At 43.9% G+C, this 20,749-nt stretch overlaps 1 protein-coding gene across 2 annotated transcripts in view; it reads left to right on the forward strand.

Moving 5' to 3' along the window:
• LOC122439451 (GPI ethanolamine phosphate transferase 2-like) overlaps nt 1–20,749 on the forward strand; it is a 55,701-nt gene that overhangs the window by 24,289 nt on the left and 10,663 nt on the right. Inside the window, exons 2-6 of one of the 2 annotated variants that reach the window (XM_043464480.1) lie at nt 5,518–5,723; nt 12,701–12,910; nt 14,122–14,310; nt 15,496–15,637; nt 16,466–16,549. In XM_043464480.1, coding sequence (XP_043320415.1) covers nt 5,518–5,723; nt 12,701–12,910; nt 14,122–14,310; nt 15,496–15,637; nt 16,466–16,549 — 831 coding nt within the window. The remainder of the gene's footprint in view (nt 1–5,517; nt 5,724–12,700; nt 12,911–14,121; nt 14,311–15,495; nt 15,638–16,465; nt 16,550–20,749) is intronic. The other variant, XM_043464481.1, reaches the window with a different exon arrangement.

The raw sequence follows: 20,749 nt of genomic DNA on the forward strand, positions 1-20,749 counted from the left end.
TGGTCTTGGGCAAACTCCAGGAGATGATGAGGGACAGGGAAGCCTGGTGTGCTGCAGCCCATGGGGTTGCGAAGAGTCGGACACAACTTGGTAACTGAACAACAAGAACATACGTAAAATTGGAGTTCCAGAAGTAGAGAAGAAAAGATGGAGCGGTACAAAACTGCTGAAAAAGTAATAGCCAGCATTTTTCCAAACTTGATGAAAATCATAAACCCATGGATCCAAGAAAACACACCAAGACCCAGCATAATCAACTTGGTGGAAAAGAAGAGACAAAAAACTAAATCTTACAAGTAACCCATGAGAAAAAAAGATAGTACATACAGACAAATGATATAAAAATGATAATAGACATCTCATCAGAAACTATACAAGTGAGAAAACAATGGAGTGGCTTTTTTAAAGTAGTAGAGTCTATCAACCCACAATTCTATATGAGGAAAAATATTTTTAAAAAAGATAAAACTGTGGTGATATCCAAACATTGTCACAGTAAAACTCAACTTGTAGTAAAAGATTAAAAAGATGACATAAAAATGGAGACTGATATTAAGAGAAACAAAAAGAGTCTTCTAGACCAGCATGGATAGTACTCCATGTGGATGAACCAGAGGCAGGAAAAAAAAAAAAAGAAGAAGCTGAAGGCAAAGTGCAAGAAAGGAAAGTGGGAAAGCAAAACAAAAGCAGTAAGGCAATGAACGGTTTAGCCTGGTAGACCCTTAAAAAAACTCGAAAAACGCCACACGGGATGGGTCCAACGTATACATTGGTTTCAGCATCCACCAAATGAAAACTTGATTTCCATGTTTTAGCTTGGCTTTTTTCAATTTAAATCCAGCATAACTTCTCAAATTTGTTTTGGGAGCTTGAACAAAATATTTTCTTCGATGGATTTAAAACAATTGGAAAGATAGACATTATCAAACTTTGGCAAGGATTTGGAGAAACTGGGACTCTCATCCATTGGAGGTGGGAATTAAAATGATGCCACCATTTAAGGGAAAAAAATGTGATAGTTTCTTATAGTTAAGCATATACTTAACATACAACCCAGCAATCCCATCACTATATATTTACCCTGAAGAAATTAAAGGGCAGACTTCCTCTGGTGGTCCAGTGGCTAAGAATCCACCTGCCAATTCAGGGGACACGGGTTCGATCCCTGGTCCAGGAAGATTCCACACGCTGTGGACCAACTAAGCCTGTGCATCACAACTGCTGAGCCCAGGTGCTGCAACTGCTGAAGCCCATGTGCCCTAGAGCCCGAGCTCTGCAACGAAGAGTAGTAGCCCCTGCTCACCAAAGCTAGAGGACGCCCGGGTGCAGCAACAAAGACCAGCGCAGCCAATAAATCAATTAAATAAAAATAAAAATTTTAATAAGAAATTAAAACAAAAAGATTTATAAACAAATAGTCAAGTTTCTTCCTACTAGCCATAAACTAGAAACTATCCAAATGTCCATCAATTGGTGAATGAATAAGCAAATTGTGATGTATCCATAAAATACAGTGATTGATACATGAAACAACGTAGGTGAATCTCAAAAAACATTTTGCTAAATGAAAAAAGCCAAACAGAAAAGACTACATAATATATGTATGAGATTTTAGAAAAGACAAGTAAAGTGATATAAAGTAGATCAGTGATTATCAGCAGCTGAGGATAGAAGAAAAAGATTGACCACAAAGGGTTATGCAGGAACTTTGGGGGATGACAGAAATTTTCTATATCTTGATTTTGGAGATTTTTACATAAGTGTGTACATTTGTGAGACTCATCAAATTGTACATTAAAATTAACGAATTTTTTTCTATGTTAATTATACCTCAGTAAAGCTGATTTTTTTCATTGTCAGCTACCTGGAAAAATTAGCGGGGGTAAATGTGTGATTTTCATTAAATCAGATTACAAACAATTACAATTACAAACAATAATGAGTCTATAAAAAACTTTATTTAGAGCTCTACTTCTGTAACTATTTTTATTTAGAACTTTATTTTATGTTCTTGAAATGTTGTTTGTGTTCTTTTGTTGTGCTCAGTTGTTTTTTTTTTTTAGTACCTGCAGGATGACAAAAACTTAGTCACAGCTATTGAAATAATTGGTTTTCTTTTGAAGCACTTAAGATCTCTAAACAATCTCCTACGATGACATACTCTATGTTATGAACATTAACCACAAGAGGAACTGTACTCATACATGTGATGAATATGTATAGTAACTTCCACCTTCAGGGCAGAGATGCCTCAGAGACTTATATAACTATTTTAGAAAAATATTGAAATATTGGTTGTTACATTTGATAGAACAGTTAAGCAAAATAATAGGCTGAGAAGTTAGTTCTAACTCTGGCCTTCGTGTGTCTACGGCTACCTCAAGTTTACTGCAGGCCTGGCCGTGCTGCACCACAAAGACAAGAGGAGCCAGGATTAAGGTTTCTAACAGGCTAGGGGCCCACAGTACTAACTTTTCCGAGACTGAGGTGTTTCCTTGGAGAAAAGAGGCGCATCTCAGTTAAAACCAGGATAGTCCCATGGGAATCAGGGTGATGGGTCATCTAAATTAGACAGGCTGACCCTTTAAATGGAACCCTATATCACAATATTTTCTAAACGGCAGAATGTGGATTTCGGAGTAAGCTACAGTGAGTATGAATTTAGTTTCTAGTCACAGAACTTGGGCAAGTGGCTTAAACTTTCTGGGCTTCATTCATAAACCGAAGATGACAATGTTCACATCATAGAACTTTTGTGATCAATAAATTACATACTAAATGCAAAGGTTTTAGTGTGGTATCTGACACGTTGAAAGCTGGTGACTCCCACATCACTCATATCATCATCATCTAAGAAGTTAGAATTAGTGGGTGAAGTCGGCCACAGTTTCCAGGTGATGAAGACATTTTCAGCTAGGTAAATTGCAGTATCCGGACTCATAGAGTCTGTCCAAATAAAAGTTACTAAATGTAAGGGTCCCTGAGGATGTCTTGGGGTACTGGTGAACAGGCTTCTGTCTTGGAGAAAGGAACTGGCAAGAATCAGGCAAATGACACAGGTACCAGCTGAATGGACTGGTTTCAAGGGAGCGCATCAACCCTGTTGGGGAATTAGTACCACACGCAGAAAGTTGAAGAAGTCATCATTCTGGTTTTGTGTCCTTGGGTGACAAAAACTTCTCTGTGCCTATACTGTAGAAGAATTTGTTAGTGGAGATTGGTACTAATGAATGCTAAATTCCTGGGACTGAGTCTGAGTCCTGGTAGGCACCAAATCAGTGGAAAAGAAAGGCGATGCAGGTGACCCATCCTCAGCCAACTTGGCTTCGGAGTTGTGTACCACTTCTAGAGCCCATGACAAATGAGCCAGTTACCCAGGTGCCTGAGTGTCGGGCATGCAGGGGTGTCCCGTGGCTGATTCCACATGGGTCCATCTATTCTGTATTGCCAATCGAGTGCCAGGGTGTCTGAGATCAGATCTGCTACCCAAACAGAACTTTGGGATAAAGTCCAAATTCTAGTGAGCAGTTGAGCTAGAGACTCAAGAGGGAGTGCCAATCAGAGCCTTAGCAAGCTCTAGACCTAGATATTTGAGAGGGTGTCAAGTGATAATGGTAGGTAACAGGGACCGAGCTAATCTTTCTGTTTGTTATCTCAACAATGGCAGTTCCCTTCCAGGAGGGCAATATTTGTTCGTTGGTATTGTTTCTGGTGTAAGCTGGGGTGTTTGGAAAGTGTCTATTAGAAGTTGGGGAAGGGAGAGGATGTAACTTCTGTTGGACACTTTCTTGGCTTCATGGGATAACTGGGGACAGTGAGTACCTAAGACTCCACAGATTTCTTTAGATTGAGGATGGTCCTTTCGTTAAATTGTGGGTTCTGTTCTGGGATCTGGAAGGGCAGTTGGGTAAGCAATGTATCATTAGCGATAAGAGAGTCCAATACCAGAGAGCAGCCACTGTCCTTATATCTTTCTATTCTTGTGCTTACTGGTGTTGAGAATGCCAGAGAAGCACGCTTTGGGCAAAACTGAGGGAACCATTTGTGTTAGAGGGAGCTGAGACTTCCTAGGAAGAGCACCCCGAGGCCTTTGGGGAAAAATATGTTACCTAGTACAGTGACAAGCTTGAAGAAGGGTCCAATATGCATTTTTTCCAATGGTTGAACAGAAAATGAACAAGTAAGTACTCTGGTTTTCAAATACCTAGGTGATTTTAGGCATAGTTTCTCCATTCAGTGATTGGTTAAAAACCCAGAAAAATCAGAAAACTGAACAAAAACATAAAGTTGTAGAAGGGAATCACATTCCAGCATTTCTTAGTTGTTTAGTCGCTAAGTTATGTCCAACTCTTTGTGACCCATGGACTACAGCCCACCAGGTTCCTCTGTCCATGGGATTTCCCAGGCAAGAATACAGAGTGGGTTGCCATTTCCTTCTCCAGGGGATCCTTCTGACTCACGGATTAAGCCTGCATCTCCTGTATTGGCAAGAGGATCCTTTACCACTAGCCACCAGGAAAGCCCATTTCTTTGTTGCCACACAATTATTTGACTGAGTGAAATAGGCTGTCTGAAGTTGTTGTATAGATATTGGAACTGAAGAGTATTTTCACTTGAAATTATTTTGACTGATCTTATGAAGCCCCAAATTCACATACTGAAGTCTAACTCTCAAGGGGATGGTATTTGGAAGCGGGGCCCATGGCATGTAGTTAGGGCATGGGGTTGGCGCCTTCATGAATGGGATCAGTGCCCTTACAAAACAGACCTCAGAGAGCTCTCTTGCTCCCCTCTGCCACAGTGAGAAGATAGTCACCTATGCCCCACTAAGATCTCCGTCCCTGATCACCGCAAAGTAAGCTCTCTGTACCCGTAGAAAGTAAGATTCTCCCCAGCTGTACTCATCCAGTGAACCCCAACCCCCTTCCCTGAGCAGATGTTTGGGCCACTCCCTGTTCCAGGCATCCTTTTTGCTCAGTAAGACACAGCAGGTAAGATTCCTGCGACCTCTCGTGTTTTCTTCTGTGGCATTCGTCCAGGGGCCCGTTTTTTCCAGTGAAGACCTCCCTGCGTAGAACCCTCAATAATATATAATATACCCAGCAATAAATATTAGGTAAAAGAGCTCGCGTTTTGGACCAAATCCACACAATACTAGCTGGTAACTATGGAAAGACAGTTTGTAAATGCTCGCTCATCCGTTTCCTGCAGCGCTGTTTTATATCAAGCTCCCTGCTATCCCATTGTAGGACTCGCAAGAAGGAACTCCCCAGTGTCAGTACACCCCACAATGCTAAGGATAGTTCTCTCCTTAATACGGGGGTCCCTGGGCTTACTTGTTACCCACCCTCTGACCCCAGCGTTGTTTCCCAAGAACAGGCCCTTTCCTTTGGGTCAGGATGTGTAGATGTGACAGAGTATGTGCTGGAGAAGTAGGGAGAAACCAGATTATAAAGTTCCTGGATACTAAAAAAGAGTTTAAAATTCAATTTCCTTTTTCTTTTTCAAACGCTTTAGGAGCCAGTTCCAACTGGACCGAGCTTCCACCACCTCTCTTCAGTAAAGTTGTTATTATGCTGATAGATGCCTTGAGAGATGATTTTGTGTTTGGGTCAAAGGGTGTGAAATTTATGCCCTACACAACTTATCTTGTGGAAAAGGGATCATCTCTCAGTTTTGTGGCTGAAGCAAAGCCACCTACAGTTACTATGCCTCGAATCAAGGTAAACAGTTTGACTTAATATATTATAGATCATGGTTGGGCTCTTTCATAGCTTTAGAAGAATGTTCTATTGTCTTTTACTTGGAGTCCCAGTTTTAGCTAAGTGGAAACTACTTTGGTGCTGTCTTCCTGGCTGGGGCAGTAGAATGCTGAAGAAGCCTTCCAGATAGACTGGAACTGAGACTCATGATTTATGCCCTCTGTCAGGTAGCCAGAGCTCATGCTTCATGGGAAGCCTAAGGGATTTAGAGCCAGATCTTCTCAGCCAGTCTAATCCAGGAAATACCATCTTCTTTGCTATCCTGCTGTTTTTAATTATCAGTGAGTCAATTAGAATTCTGAGAGGAGCCTCTAGGGTTATCTAGTTCAACCTCTTGATTTTATGGATGAGGAAGCAAACTCAAATAAGTTAAATGACTCATCCAATATTTTAGTATATACAGTGACCAAATCAACATGCTCTGTTCTCAGCAGATATATTTGTTTTTACTGTATAAACCACCTTCAGGTGTTCAGCCTAGTGGGCGAGACTTTACTCAAGAACTATGGAGAAAGAAAAGAGTAAAGCTTTATTGGCTCAAAAACTTTTTTTCTTAAAATACTATCTCTGCCTTCATGGAACTTTCAGTCTGTAATGAGAGGCCTAGCCTTTAAAGAAATGAACATATAAGTAAATGTGCAATTACAAAATGTGATTAATGCATAATCAAAAAGAACAGGGTGTGATGTTCAGTGCCAGCTAGGGGCTCAGTTTAGATTGGGGTGGTTCAGAAAAGCCTGTCTGAGGAAATTGCATTCATGCTTGGATCTGAAGGATGAGTAAAGATGTGGGATCAGAAAAGGACAGGCACTTAGAAGTTTGTGAATATACTGCAGGCCAGTATGGTGTAGAAGTCTCTAGCTGAGCTTTACATCTGTGGATGATCATGTGACACCTTATTATTTGTTGAGAAGGAGTCACTTTTTGATTTAAAGCTTGGGGGCAGCATTAGTAAGAAATGACTCCTGGATGAGTAAAACAGTCTGGGGTTGAAGGGGTTAATGCTGCATCTTAATAAAAGACTCTTTTTCTTGAGTGTCCCACTCTCTCTGCCACTTTTGGATGTGGTTTGTCCTTCATTCAGCAGTATTTATTGAGCATCTGCTATGTATCGCATGCTGTTCTAGATAAGAGGGATTCAGTGAAGAACAAGACAACAACTATCCTATACTCATGAAGCTTACTTTCTAATTGAGGGGACAGAAAATATGTAAGTATACAAATAAATAGTCAGAACAGTTTCAGTAAGTGGTTAGTGCTACGGAGGAAATTGAGGAGGAGACCATGAAGAGAGTGATGGGCAGTGGCAGAGGCCCCCTGTAGTCAGGTTGCTCGGGAACAACTTCTCAGTGAGCTGAGTCATTCTGCTGAACAGTCCTGTGGAAGCTAGAAGAAAGGCATCCAGGCTCATGACCATCAGGATCATTGATTCTCTGTCTGTCCTATCAGCAGAAGTGTGGAAGGAACTCATTCCTCCGTCATTTTGATAGGAAAAGTGTTATTAGGAATCTGGGCAGTTTGTAAGAAAAAGCATGTGAGCATGCCTGCTCTAGGCTCTGTTCAGTCCTGCACACTGACCACTGTGGTCCTCCTGTCTCCAGTTTGTTTCATTTCACCAAACCAGTGTTTTGTGTTGGGTCCTTGTAGGTTCTTGCTCCTCATTCTTCACCAGTGAGGAACTGGTATACGGGAACTCCATCCTGGAGTTAGGATTTTACAGCTCTGGAATTTGTTAGGATCAGGTAAGGCACACACTAAAAAGTGTGTCCCCTGTCCTGCTTCCACTTAGGGAAGGGACTTAGTTCATCTGGAGGTGCTGATACAATTGTCATGAAACACAGTTTTAAAATTTCAAGACTGATGTCTCTAGTAGCATGTTCAACTTGTATTCTGTGTTAAGATTATACAGTAAGTGAAAGTAAAAATAGATCAGTCGTGTCTGACTCTTTGTGACCCCATGGACCATACTGTTCCATGGAATTCTCTAGGCCAGAATACTGGAGTACGTAGCCTTTCTGTTCTCCAGGGGATCTTCCCAACCCAGGAATCAAACCAGGATCTCCTGCATTGCAGGCAGATTCTTTACCAACTGAGCTATCAGGGAAGCCAAGATTATACAGTAACTTCCTTCTAAAACATTGTAACTAGTTTATGAATGCCTTTCCTTTTGGGGGAATTTATAGTTGTAATATTGAGCAGTTACCACTGGCTGCAGCATGCCGGTGGTGCAGGCACTGTTTTCTGCCCTCTGACCACAGCCCGAGGATGAGGCTCCATGATGTCGGTGCCACTCTCTTCATTTCCCAGGTGAGGAAGCGGGCTTGAAGTGGTAAAAATCTCACAGCTGATGTCAGAAGCCGAGCATAAGCCTGTGTTTGTCTGCTTCCAGAGCCTCTGCTGGTCACATGGGTTCTACAGTGATATTGCAGAATGATGTGACCAGGTCAGATTCTCTTTCAGTAGTCTCTGCAGAGCCCTCCTTAATTCTCAGAAGACAAGAAACTACTGTTCCCAAGACCACAGCAGCCCCAGGAAAGCCTCCAAGAAGCTAACAGACAGGCGCTCACAAGTTCCTAGGCTCTCAGCTATAACTTGGTTGCTGCCTGCATGTGTCCTGGGTTGAAGGGGATACCAGCTAGTCCCTGCCCTTCTTGAAAATGTCAGTGTGAACTCAAACTAGTGGGAGGAGGAGGGAAGTGTCTTATGAAAGCCCAGAGGAAGGAATGGACAGATTCGACCGTAAGTGGTGGAAGACATTGTAAACAAAACTCCACTGACGATAAATGAGGAAACTTATTTACAGTTAACAGAGCAAACAAGATGTAAATCCCATAATATGTAAGGAGGATCTGATCAGAGGCAACAGTCTGGTGGCAACTGGACAAAGGATATAAAGAAATCCACATAGGAAGAAATTGAAATGGCCATAAGCACATGAAAAGATTCTTAACTCTACTAGTAATCAGAACAAAGGCAACTAAACAATCTGTCTAGCATACTGTAAACATTGAAAGGTTAATTATAGCACTCTTCACAAGAAATGAGGTGAACAGATCTCTTTACACTGTTCGTGTGACTGAATTAGACGCAGCCTGGACTACTCCCACCCTTGTCCAGTCTCCTGTGGTCTCAGCCTGTGAAACCTTGGACTGGAAAACCCTTGCCAGCACCTCTTTTCACCCAGAACCTGTCCGAACAGACAGGTCATTCTGCTGTGCTCCCGACAGCCCCCAGCGGCTCACACTCTGCCTCCTCCCTCAGGCCTCAGGGTGCGTGGTCCTGCCTCTGTTCTCTCTCCACCCTCGTCTAAACCCGTTTCCCCATCCTGTGTCTTCTACCCAGCAGAGCACACATTCCCCATGTGTGCCACCCGCTTCCATGGTGGATTCTCACAGTTTGCTGTGTTTCACTCTGGAAAGCCCCACTTTGCCTCACCTAGACGACACTATGCCTTCACACCGGAGGTCCAACGGCACTTCCACACTGGGCTTTTTAAAAGCAGTGGTCATTAAATCAGTCTTGGATAAATATACTGTATATCCAAACTCTGGAGTACTGCAGCTGTTAAAAAAAAAAAAAGCTGAAATACCTGTATGCTTTCTGCTGAAAGAGGTTTGTGATATTATTAAGTGAAAAAAGCAAGTTGTGGAATTATGTAGTTAACCATTTTGATAAAATGTGTACTTTATATATTTGTGATTATACACATACAGAACAAAAGGATGAAAAGATATTCATCCAAAGTAACTGGTTGCCTTTAGAGAGCAGATTTTTGGGGTGAAAAGATCAAGTTTTAAAACATAACCTCATTGAGATAGAATTTTCATATAGTACAGTATAATAATTTGATGAGATTTAACAGCTATATACATCTGTGTAACTCCCATCTCAACTCTGGGTTCTGATCCCCATCCCAGGAGTGGTGGCGGTTGTCACTGCTGTTTTGTTGGCTTGCTAAAGCTAGTTCTAGAGTCTGTTTCTCATGAGATCCTGAGATGTACACTCATTGAGGTCTTTGCTCTTGTTTGTTTTTTAAAGCTAGTCTTCCTGAGGGGCAGCCAGGTGAGCATGGCTGAGTGATGACCCAGTGACTGGTCAGAGGTTGTGCTTAAACACACCTGTGATATGGCCTCTGCCCTTTGCAAAAGCACCTGTGTATGGTTTGGGCCACACACTCATCTTCAGGTAGTTTATGCATCTCCCTAACTGTTACTGTCTGTCTGAGCAAGTCTCAAACAGCTGGAAGGAACAGACAGCTCTCTCTGTTATCCAAACAGTTCTCTCTGTTCTCTCCTGAGTGTATGCTCACCCCCTGTATGCATGCAGCCTTCCAGATTCCAGGAATATGTGGGAGCTCACAGAGGTCTGCCGCAATCGTCCCATGCTCCAGACTTCATTTCTAAGTTTTCTGTTCTGTCTTTCTACGAACTGCATTGAAGCCTCAGAGAGCTATGATGTTGGCCTTCCCTGCTTTCAGTTTGTCCCTGGCATGGGACTTTTCGATGGAGCGCCCAGTTGGGTGGGTACCCTTCCTGGTACTCATGGCTGAGTGTGTGAGAGGGGAACTTGTTTTTTAAGTCACTAAGTCATGCCCGACTCTTTTCAACCCTGTGGACTGCAACACACCAGGCTCATCTGTCCTAGACTATCTCCCAGGGTTTGCTCAGATTCATGTCTGTTGAGTCAGTGATGCTATCTAACCATCTCATCCTCTGCTGCCCCCTTCTCCTTTTGCCTTCAATCTTTCCCAGCATCAGAGTCTTTTCTAATGAGCTGGCTCTTTGCATCAGGTGGCCAAAGTATTGGTGCTTCAGCATCAGTCCCTCCAGCAAATATTCAGGGTTGATTTCCTTTAGGATTGACTGGTCTGATCTCCTTTCTGTCCAAGGGACTCTCAGACGTCTTCTCCAGCACCACAGTTCGAAAGCATCAATTCTTTGGCGCTCAGTCTTCTTTATGGTCCAATTCTCATATCCATACAGGACTAATGGAAAAACCACATCTCTGACTATATGGACATTTGTTGGCAAAATCAGTCTGCACTGATTTTGGAGCCCAAGAAAATAAAATCTGCCACCGTGTACAGTTTTTCCCCTTCTATTTGCCATAAAGTGATGGGACTGGATGTCATGATCTTAGTTTTTTTAATGTTGAATTTCAAGCCAGCTTTTTCACTCTCTTTCACCCTCATCAAGAGGCTCTTTAGTTCCTCTTCACTTTCTGCCATTAGAGTGATATCATCTGCATATCTGAGATTATTGATATTTCTCCTGGCAGTCTTGATTCCAGCTTGTGATTCATCCAGTCGGGCATTTCACATGATGTACTCCACATGGAAGTTAAATAAGCAGGTGACAATATATGGCCTTGGCGTACTCCTTTCCCAGTTTGGAACCAGTCCCGGTTTCTCAGGAGGCGAGTAAGGTCGTACTCGCATCTCTCATCTGTGGAATTTTCCACAGTTTGTTGTGATCCACAGAGTCCAAGTATTTTGTGTACTCAGTAAAGGAGAAGTAGATGGGGTTTTTTTGTGTTTATTTTTGTTGGTTTGTTTGTTTTTGGAATTCCCTTGCTTTTCTCCATGATCCAGTGATTGTTGGCAATTTGATCTCTGGTTCCGCTGCCTTTTCTAAACCCAGCCTGTACATCTGGAAGTTCTCAGTTCATGTACTGCTGAAGGCTAGCTTGAAGGATTCTGAGTATAACCTTGCTAGCATGTGAAACGAACACAATTGTACAGTAGTTTAAACATCGTTTGGCATTGCCCTTCTTTGGGATTGGAATGAAAACTGACCCTTTCTAGTCCTATGGCCACTGCTGAGTTTTCCAAATTTGCAGGCATATTGAGTGCAGCACTTTAAAAACATTGTCTTTTAGGATTTTAAACAGCTCAACTGGAATTCTGTCACCTCAGCCCATGATAAAACACCACAAGTACTCACAGCTCTTACTGGAATTTGAAAGTTCATTTTGAATAAGAACGTTTCAGTTTGTGTAAAGTCCTGTAGTGGTTGTTTTTGACAGTTTTATCCAGATTTATCGTTGCTGTTGGGGGAGAGGATTTGCCAAGTTCCTCACTCTCCAAGTCCAAGATTAATTCATTTTTGTTAATTTGCTGATAGAGCGGTCTTGGCAGAATTGTTACACTATTCACATTGTCCAGATTCCTATTTATTTTTATCACACAGGACCCTGGATGCCAGTGTTATGAGTTGCAAGCTCACTCCAGATCCCAGAGACCCATGACCCATTTAGACTCTGCTCAAGTACAGGGGTGGAGTGGAGGAGTGATTGACTTAATTCTATATCAGAAAGTTGTGAGGACATGTTACACCCACCCACTTTTTCAATAATTATGGTGGTGGCAGGGTGGGGTGGGGGGGGGCGGTTGGGGAACATATCCTACCAGCATCCCTGGGCCAGTTTACTGTTGAGAATTCCTGAGAATTCTTGTTTAGAGGCTGATTTCCTCCCTGGGTGAGTGGGAAGCTATTCTTTCTCAGGGGTGGACAATAGAATTGCTGGATTTTAGGGTCAGGAGTTTGCTTGTTGCATGAGGCAGATCTGAAGCTTAGGTGAGGACCAGTCAGTGGGTTTGGATATACAAAGTTCTTGCCACCCTTTGACGTTTGCTTCAGTTCTTAACATCCATTGCTGCCTTTTTGACCACAGCTATCATCTGGCTACCCCACAGCCGCCTCCTTTATTCTCTCATTAACTGAAATGTGGTCAGTTCTTCACTACTTAGTTTGCTGGTTTTGCCCAGAATCTGTGCCCTGCTTTGTCCTAATACTGACCCAGCCTTCAGTACTGGGGTCGCTTTAGCTTTATGCTTGCCTCCTTTAGTCATCAAGTCATTTCCGCCCCTGATCACCACACAACACTTGGACACCATGCGCACATTCCATGGCCTGACTCCTGAGTGCTCCCTCCTGCAGGCGTTGCTGACAGGGAGCCTCCCTGGCTTCATCGATGTCGTCAGGAACCTCGATTCTCCCACATTGCTGGAAGACAATGTGATCACACGAGCCAAAGCTGCTGGGAGAAGAATCATCTTTTATGGAGATGAAACATGGGTGAAATTATTCCCAAAGCATTTTGTGGAATACGATGGAACAACCTCTTTTCTTGTATCAGATTATACAGAGGTCAGTTTTTAAGAAAAATATATCCTATGAGACAGCCTGGTACCCTGTTCTTAGCAAGGGGCAACATTGCGTTTTATGTGACTTCTGTTAGTACATTAAGAATAGTATGGAGAGATTGAAAAACTTGTTCCTTCCCATAATCAGCTCCAAGCCAGAAACATAAACCCAGACACAGGTGTGAGCTTAGTTCTCTGACCCTTAAGCCCAGATAGACACCTGTTGATGGGACCAGCAGTCAGGAAGGGCTCGCCAGGAAGAGCCCCTCAGCCTGAGTTTTGACAGCGTCTGTGCATGGCAGAGCCCGAGGTCTCTGTGGTCTGCCAGGGATCCTGCCTCACAGCTGTTCTGCGAGGCTGGCAGCATGAGGGCAGACGTGTGCTGGGTGAGCCTGGTCCCAAGAGGCATCGGCCCTGTGGTGGGTGTGCAGCCTCCAAAGAGGAAGAGGGCATAATTGGACCCACAGTGAGAAAGCTGGCCCAGGGAGCAGAGGCACTGCAAGTCTGAGCTGGCGTTGGATGGGTCCGTTTGCTTGGCCTTTTGGAGTGTCTGCTTCACTGAAGGAGACCTGTATAGACACAACAATTACTGCCCTTCCTGTGTATGACCACTCAGAAATACTTCTCTTCATGGTAGATTCTTCAGTGGAAGGGAGAAGGGCCATCTGAGGAGTTAGGGCTCTCCAGGCTAATGGGTCTGTCAGGGGCTGTTTTACTGGGAACCACTGAGTGTGTGTCTCTTTCCTCCCTGAATAGTGTTCTTATAGGACACACAGATGCCCTCAGCTTCACTCCGCTGGTTCCTTGAACTCTGGGTACTGTTTTGTCTTACTCAACTGCCCTTAGCCCTTAGTTGCCTCGTAACAACCTGGTACCTGTTGAACTTGGTCTTCTGGTCAGCTTTAGTTTATGCTCCAGTAGTGATCTTACAGAATTATTTTGTCAGAACAACCCTTGTGCATTTGAATTATAATATGTTCTCTTCATAACTTAGAGACATAAAAATATTAATGAAAGATTGATCTAATGCAAACATTTTTTAAGACAGTTTTTATTTTGGAGGTTTGTTTTGTTTTTGGTCTTTGCAAACTCCCACAAATCCAAGTACCTAAAAAAAACCCACTAGATTTGAAAATAACCATGTCACTTTTCATTGAAGAGTGAACACCAGGGAAATTAGGGAAGCTATTGATATGTGCTTTTTTCCCTTTAAAGGTGGATAATAATGTTACAAGGCATTTGGATAAAGTACTAAAAAGGCAGGATTGGGATGTGTTAATCCTGCACTACCTCGGGCTGGACCACATCGGCCACATTTCTGGGCCCAACAGCCCCCTGATTGGGCACAAGCTCAGTGAGATGGACAGCATCCTGATGAAGATCCACACCTCACTGCTGTCAGAGGTGAGCATGTCAAGGTGCCAGTATTTCCTGGAGGAAATGCAGCTTCTAAAGTGAACTCGGGGGGGAAAAAAAAAAGTGAACTCAGGTGACCTTGCGTGAGCTTCGTGCCCACCAGCACTCAGGCAACCTTCACCTACGGTAGCACATGCCGTGTGCTGGGCACTATACCCAGCGGCCCTGCCAAAGAGTGGCTTTTAGTATCTCCACCTGTTCATCCAGATAATTTCTCCTGAACACCTTCTCTGTCACTGTTCCTATACAGACAGTTGAGGAGCTTAGCCTCTAGCCAGGAGGGAAAACAGGGAGCATAATCAGTGAGTCAAAGGTATCCTGGACAGTAGTCGCTGCTATAGCAGAACATAGGGCAGGAAGAGTGTACATGTGAGAGAAAGGCCAAAATTTTAAGCTGCATGATCAGAGCAGTCTTTGAGGACATGTGAGTGGTGAGCAGAGGCTTGAAGGGGGTGGGAATGCCAGTAAGCCACGTATGAAGGTATGTTCCAGGCGAAGAAGCAGCACGGGCAATTCAGAGCCTATCAGGTCCATCCCAGGGGTAGTAGGAGCCACTGGCCAGAGCCCTAGGGGCAGAGGGCAGCTGTGTGTGACAGATAAGGAGACTGTCCTATGCTCTGTGACCTCCGTTTAATCCCATTTGTCTTACTTAAGACATTACTGTTGTTAGTTTTGGGGTTTTTTTGGCCCTGCGTGGCATCTTAGTTACCTGACCACGGATCATACCCAAGCCCCCTGCAGTGGAAGGGCAGAGTCCTAACCACTGGACTGCCAGAAAGTGAAAGTCGCTCAGTCATGTCCAACTCTTTGCGACCCCATGGACTATTCAGTCCACAGAATTCTCCAGGCCAGAATACTGGAGTGGGTAGCCTTTCCCTTCTCCAGGGGATCTTCCCAACCCAGGGATCGAACCCAGGTTTCCTGCATTGCAGGCAAATTCTTTACCAGCTGAGCCACCAGGGAAGCCCCTGGACTGCCAGTGAAGTCCCTATTTATGACATTACTTGATCTTGACCTTTTAATCTGACTGTAAGTTCATAGGTTAGAAAAAAAACTCATTTAGAAAGAGCTACTATTTACAAAGCAAAGCTGAAATCTGAAGTAGGTTTCTTAACAAGATCATGTGTTCTCCCTAGTCTGGGTACAATTGAAATGTTTCCCTTTGCCTCACAGGAGAGAGATACTCTGTTGCCCAGTCTGCTGGTTCTCTCTGGTGATCATGGCATGTCTGAAGCTGGAGGTCATGGAGCCTCTTCCATGGAGGAAGTAAACACTGCTCTGGTCTTAATTAGCTCTGCATTTGAAAGGAAACCTGGTGAGATTTAGATGTTTAACAGTTTAAACCTGTACTTTATTTCTTTGTTTTCTATACTTTGATTTTAATTTTAAAAACCATTTTTGGAAGCTGTGTACATTTGAAAAACCCTGAAAAATGAGAATGAAAATTAATGGGGCAAGGACCAGTCAGGATTTGGAATTTATGTTTCTTGTGTGGTATGAATGTCACTGCCTGATATCTAAACAATAAAAAGTGCCAGAGGCTTCGGGACATCTGAACTGCATGTATGAATTGAGAGAAACATAAGAAATTAAACTTAAGAAAAAGAATCTATTATTTGAGACGATCTTGAATAGATAGCAATGTCAGCTCGAGTCATAGGCCAGTCAAGAGTAGGACTATCTGAGAGCCTATCGTCAGCACTGAGACACACCTCAGCTGTCCAGCCCAGGCACACCGGGCCCCTCATTCAGCACAGGCCTGCACGAGACCCCTGCCACCTCCCTTTAGGACACGCAGGCCGTCAGCTTACAGCTGTTTGCACGCTGGACTCTCTGATACTTTTCAGTACCGTTGGCTCTGCTGACCCCTGGTCCTGGGACTATCCACCTGTTTGGGTCCCCTCCACCTCTCGCTCTGCTGTCCAGTCCTCTTGGCCGGCTCAACAACCTTGCCCTAGCCTTTTTTCTGGACTGCCTCAGTTTGATTCTGCATTTACTCCTGAGATGATCGCATGCTCTTCCATGGTTTTAAATGCCATGAATGGGCTCACACCTGTTGGATTTATCCTCCAGCTGTGCCTCTTTCTCAACCGCCAAACTGTCAGCCCCACTGCCTACTGACGTCCTCTTGGATCGCCCACAGGTAGAGCAAATGAGACAACGACACCTGCAGTCGGCCCTCCCTGTATCCCTGTCAACAGATGGTGCCATTCACACAGTTCTTCAGGTTGGAAACCTGGGCATCTCCCTGCTCCTCACCTGTGCCAGACTGTCCCAGGCTCCCATACATACCACCTTTCAGAAGCTGAACCTCGGATAAAGTGAAAACTCCACGTGAGGCTTCTTGCCTCCCTCACGGCCTTGTCTGGAGGCACATCCCCATTGCTCATCATATCCCGGCCTCTCCAACACGTCCTCCAGGTGTTAAGCTCTTCCTCACATGCCCTGACCCGTCCTCCTCAGCCCCTCAGCCTGCTCATACGCTCATCCTTGGTCTCACCTTTCCTATGGTCATCTCTCACACCCCTCTTCCACTCCACCATCGTCCTTATCATGGTTTATAACCACAGAATGAACTGTGTGATTCGTGTACATCTGTCTTCTCACTGGGTGCTAGAATGGGGCAGGGCCAGGTCTGTTTTATGCATCACTGTATGCCTTGGGCCTCAGCATTGCCTGGTGTTTAATGGGTACTGAAAATATTGAATGAATGAATCTTCTGCTTGAGCAGGGACTGGCTGGGGAAGAAGCTCCACCTGTTTCCTTTTGTCTTTTTACAGCACTGCCTCCTCTTAGATGTCTCACTCCAAAGGCATCAGGTATTGGGTCTTGTAACCTGAGCCTTTACTGAGTGCCCAGCTGGAGCCTGCCTTCCAGTGAGAGTGCACAGTACCCACCGGAGCACTGGCCTCCGACACATGCACACCCAGAGCAGGGTCCCGTGGGGCTCATCTGCCTCAGGGAGAGCCCCGGGCCGGATGCACCCTCTCCATCCGTCTGTCCACCCACCCCGCAGAGGACACTGAGCACCCGCAGTCAGCTGGGCGCTGTGCTGGCACTGCAGACAGGGAGCTTGTAGTCTGGAAGAGCAGGGACAGCTGGGCTGGCCTGTTGCCATTAATATTATAGGGACCTTAGGGTGATTTTTAACTTAACTGCTGATGTTTCATGGCTCAGGTGGGCATATAAGGATATCCTCCCTGGGAGGCCTGACACGTCTTTAGGAAGGGCCAGGGCGGCTGTGCCTAGGGACTGACTGCGTGGGCTGCTCACAGTAAGCTCTTCCTTGTTTTGTTGACTTATTTGTTTGCTTTGAGAGTAGTTATAGTCTGTGTTCTTATCAAGCTTATTTTTTGAGCCAGGACTCCACACCTGCCGTTCAGTTCATTCAGAGATGGTTAGCCATCGTTAGTGTCAATTTTGGGATATAGCATCACCTCTTTACTGGTCACCTCCACTTCCTCCAACCCAGTATCATCCCCATCCTCAGCCACCAGCAACCACTAATCTTCCTGTCTCTACAGACTTGCCTTTTCTGGACGTTCCATGCAAATAGAGCCATGTAATAAATGGTCTTATGTGACCGTGGTGCTGCAGAAGACTCTTGAGAGTCCCTTGGACTGCAAGAAGATCAGACCAGTCAATCTTAAAGGAAATCAACCCTCAATATTCATTGGAAGGACTGATGCTGAAGCTCCAATACTTTGGTCACCTGATGTGAAGAGCCAGCTAACTGGAAAAGACCCTGATGCTGGGAAAGATTGAGGGCAGGAGAAAGGTGCAACAGAGGATGAGATGGTTTGATGGCATCACCAATTCAATGGTCATGATCTTGGGCAAACTCCGGGAAATGGTGAGGGACAGGTAAGCCTGGTGTGCTGCAGTCCTTGGGGCCACAAAGAATCAGACACTACTTGGCAACTGAACAAAACAATAACAATAAATGGTCTTGTGTGACCAACTTCTTTTACTCGTGTAATGTTTTCAGGGTTCATTCATCCTGTAGCAGGTGTCAGGACTTGATTCCTTTCTGTTTTTTTTGCTGAGTAATATTCCATTGTATATGTGTTCTACATTTGTTTATCCATCCATCAATTGATAGATGTTTGGGTTGTTTTCACTTTGTGGAAACATTTCATTCCACTAAGAATGATTCTGAACAAGTTTTTGTGTGGACATATATTTTCTTACCGTGTCATTTCTTTCTCCACTAGAACTTTGCTTCTACTCACCTCTGCTCTGCTGTTTGTCAGATACATGCCATTTCTATATGTTGTAGGCTGACAATATATATATGTGGTTTGATACATACATACCTATAGTTCTATATAATTGTTTTGGAATTTAAGAGAAAAATACATTTTATGCTATCTTTTATAACTATATAGTTACCTTTAAAGTGGATCCAGATTACCGTCTGGAGTCACTAGCTTTCAGTGTGAAGAACTTCCTTTAGTATTTCTTGTAAGGCAGGTTTAAATGTTGTTCAGTCGCTAAATTACCTCCCACTCTTTGTGACCCCATAGACTGCAGTACGGAGAAGGAAATGGCAACCCCCTCCAGTACTCTTGCCTGGAAAATCCCATGGATGGAGGAGCCTGGTAGGCTACAGTCCATGGGGTCGCGATGAGTCGGACACAACTGAGCATCTTCACTTTCACTTTTCACTTTCATGCATTGGAGAAAGAAATGGCAACCCACTCCAGTATTCTTGCCTTGAGAATCCCAGGGACAGAGGAGCCTGGTAGGCTGCCGTCTACGGGGTCACACAGAGTCGGACACAACTGAAGCGACTTAGCAGCAGCAGCAGACTGCAGTACACCAGGCTTCCCTGCTGTTCAGAATCTCCCCAAGTTTGCTCAAACTCATGTCCATTGATTCAGTGATGCCATGCAACCATCTCATCCTCTGCTGCCCTCTTTTCCTTTTGCCTTCAATCTTTCCAAACATCAGGGCCTTTTCTGATAAGTTGGCTTTTTGCATCAGGTGGCCAAAGTGTTGGAGCTTCAGCATCAGTCCTTCCAATGAATGTTCAGGGCTGGTTTCTTTTAGGATTGACTGATTTGATCTCGTTACAGTCCAAGGAACTCTCAAGGGTCATCTCCAGCACCACAGTTCGAAAGCATCAATTCTTTGGCACTCAGCCTTTATGGTTCACCTCTCACATACATACATGACTACTGGAAAAATTGTAGGTTTGACTATGTGGATCTTTGTAGGCAAAGTGATGTCTTTGTTTTTTAATACACTGTCTAGGTTTGTCATAGCTTTCCTTTTTAATTTCATGGCTGCAGTCACCATCCACAGTGATTTTAGAGCCCAAGAAAATAAAGTCCACTTTTTCCTCGTTTATTTACCATGAAGTGATGGGACCATATGCCATGATCTTAGCTTTTTGAGTCCTGAGTTTGTTAATAATGAATTGTCTTTTTTGCTTTTTTAGTCTTGGGATGTCTTCATTTCCCCTTGATTTTTTGAAAGGTAGTTTTGCTAGATTCTGGTTCTTTCAGCTCTTTGCACATGCTGTCCTGCTGCCTTCTGGCTTCTGTGGTTCCGATGAGAAATCAACCATTAATCTAATTAGTTTCGCTTCACTCCTTGTAGTTTGTATCTGTACAGCTTGGAGTTCATTGAGCTTATTGGATGTGAAATTAATGTTTCTCATCAAATTTGGAAGATTTTCCATTTCTCAGATTGTATAATTGTTTATTGTATAATTGTATAGTTTTTATCAATCTGTCTTTCCTGATTCTTCTGCCAGTTGAAAATCTGCTATTGAGCCTTCATAGTAAATTTTTCATTTCAGTTATACTTCTCACCTTCAGAGTTTCCATCTAACCCCTAACCCTTTATTGATAATCTCTGAAGGATGGGACCCTGTCATCCTACCTGCCTTTACTACCTTCCTAGGCAAGGAAACCTGCCTAGTTTCCTTTAGTTCTTTGACCATATTTACAATGACTGCTTGGAAGACTTTGTCTATTAACTCCGACACATGGACCCTTCCCAAGACGCTTGTGCAGCCTGCTTTTTTTTTCTCTCTCTCTTTCAGCTATACTTTCCTGTTTCTTTGCATAATTGCATGTAGTTTTTGATGAAAACCGAACATTAAATACTATATTGCAGTAACTCTAGCCCTCCTCACAGGGCCTGTTGTCATTATTTTATTTTTGTTGTTCAGTCACTCAGTCGTGTCTGAGTCTTTGTGACCCCATGGACTGCAGCATGCCAGGCTTCCCTGTCCTTCACCATCTTCCGGAGCTTGCTCAAACTCGTGTCCGTTGAGTCGATGATGCCATACAACCATCTCGTTCTCTGTCATCCCTTTCACCTCCTGCCTTCAATCTCTCAACTTCAGGGTCTTTTCTAATGAGTCAGCTCTTTGCATTAGGTGGCCAAAGTATTGGAGCTTCACCTTTGGTATCAG

The sequence above is a fragment of the Cervus canadensis genome, chromosome 4 (genome assembly GCF_019320065.1).
Source record: "Cervus canadensis isolate Bull #8, Minnesota chromosome 4, ASM1932006v1, whole genome shotgun sequence".
NCBI lineage: Eukaryota > Metazoa > Chordata > Mammalia > Artiodactyla > Cervidae > Cervus > Cervus canadensis.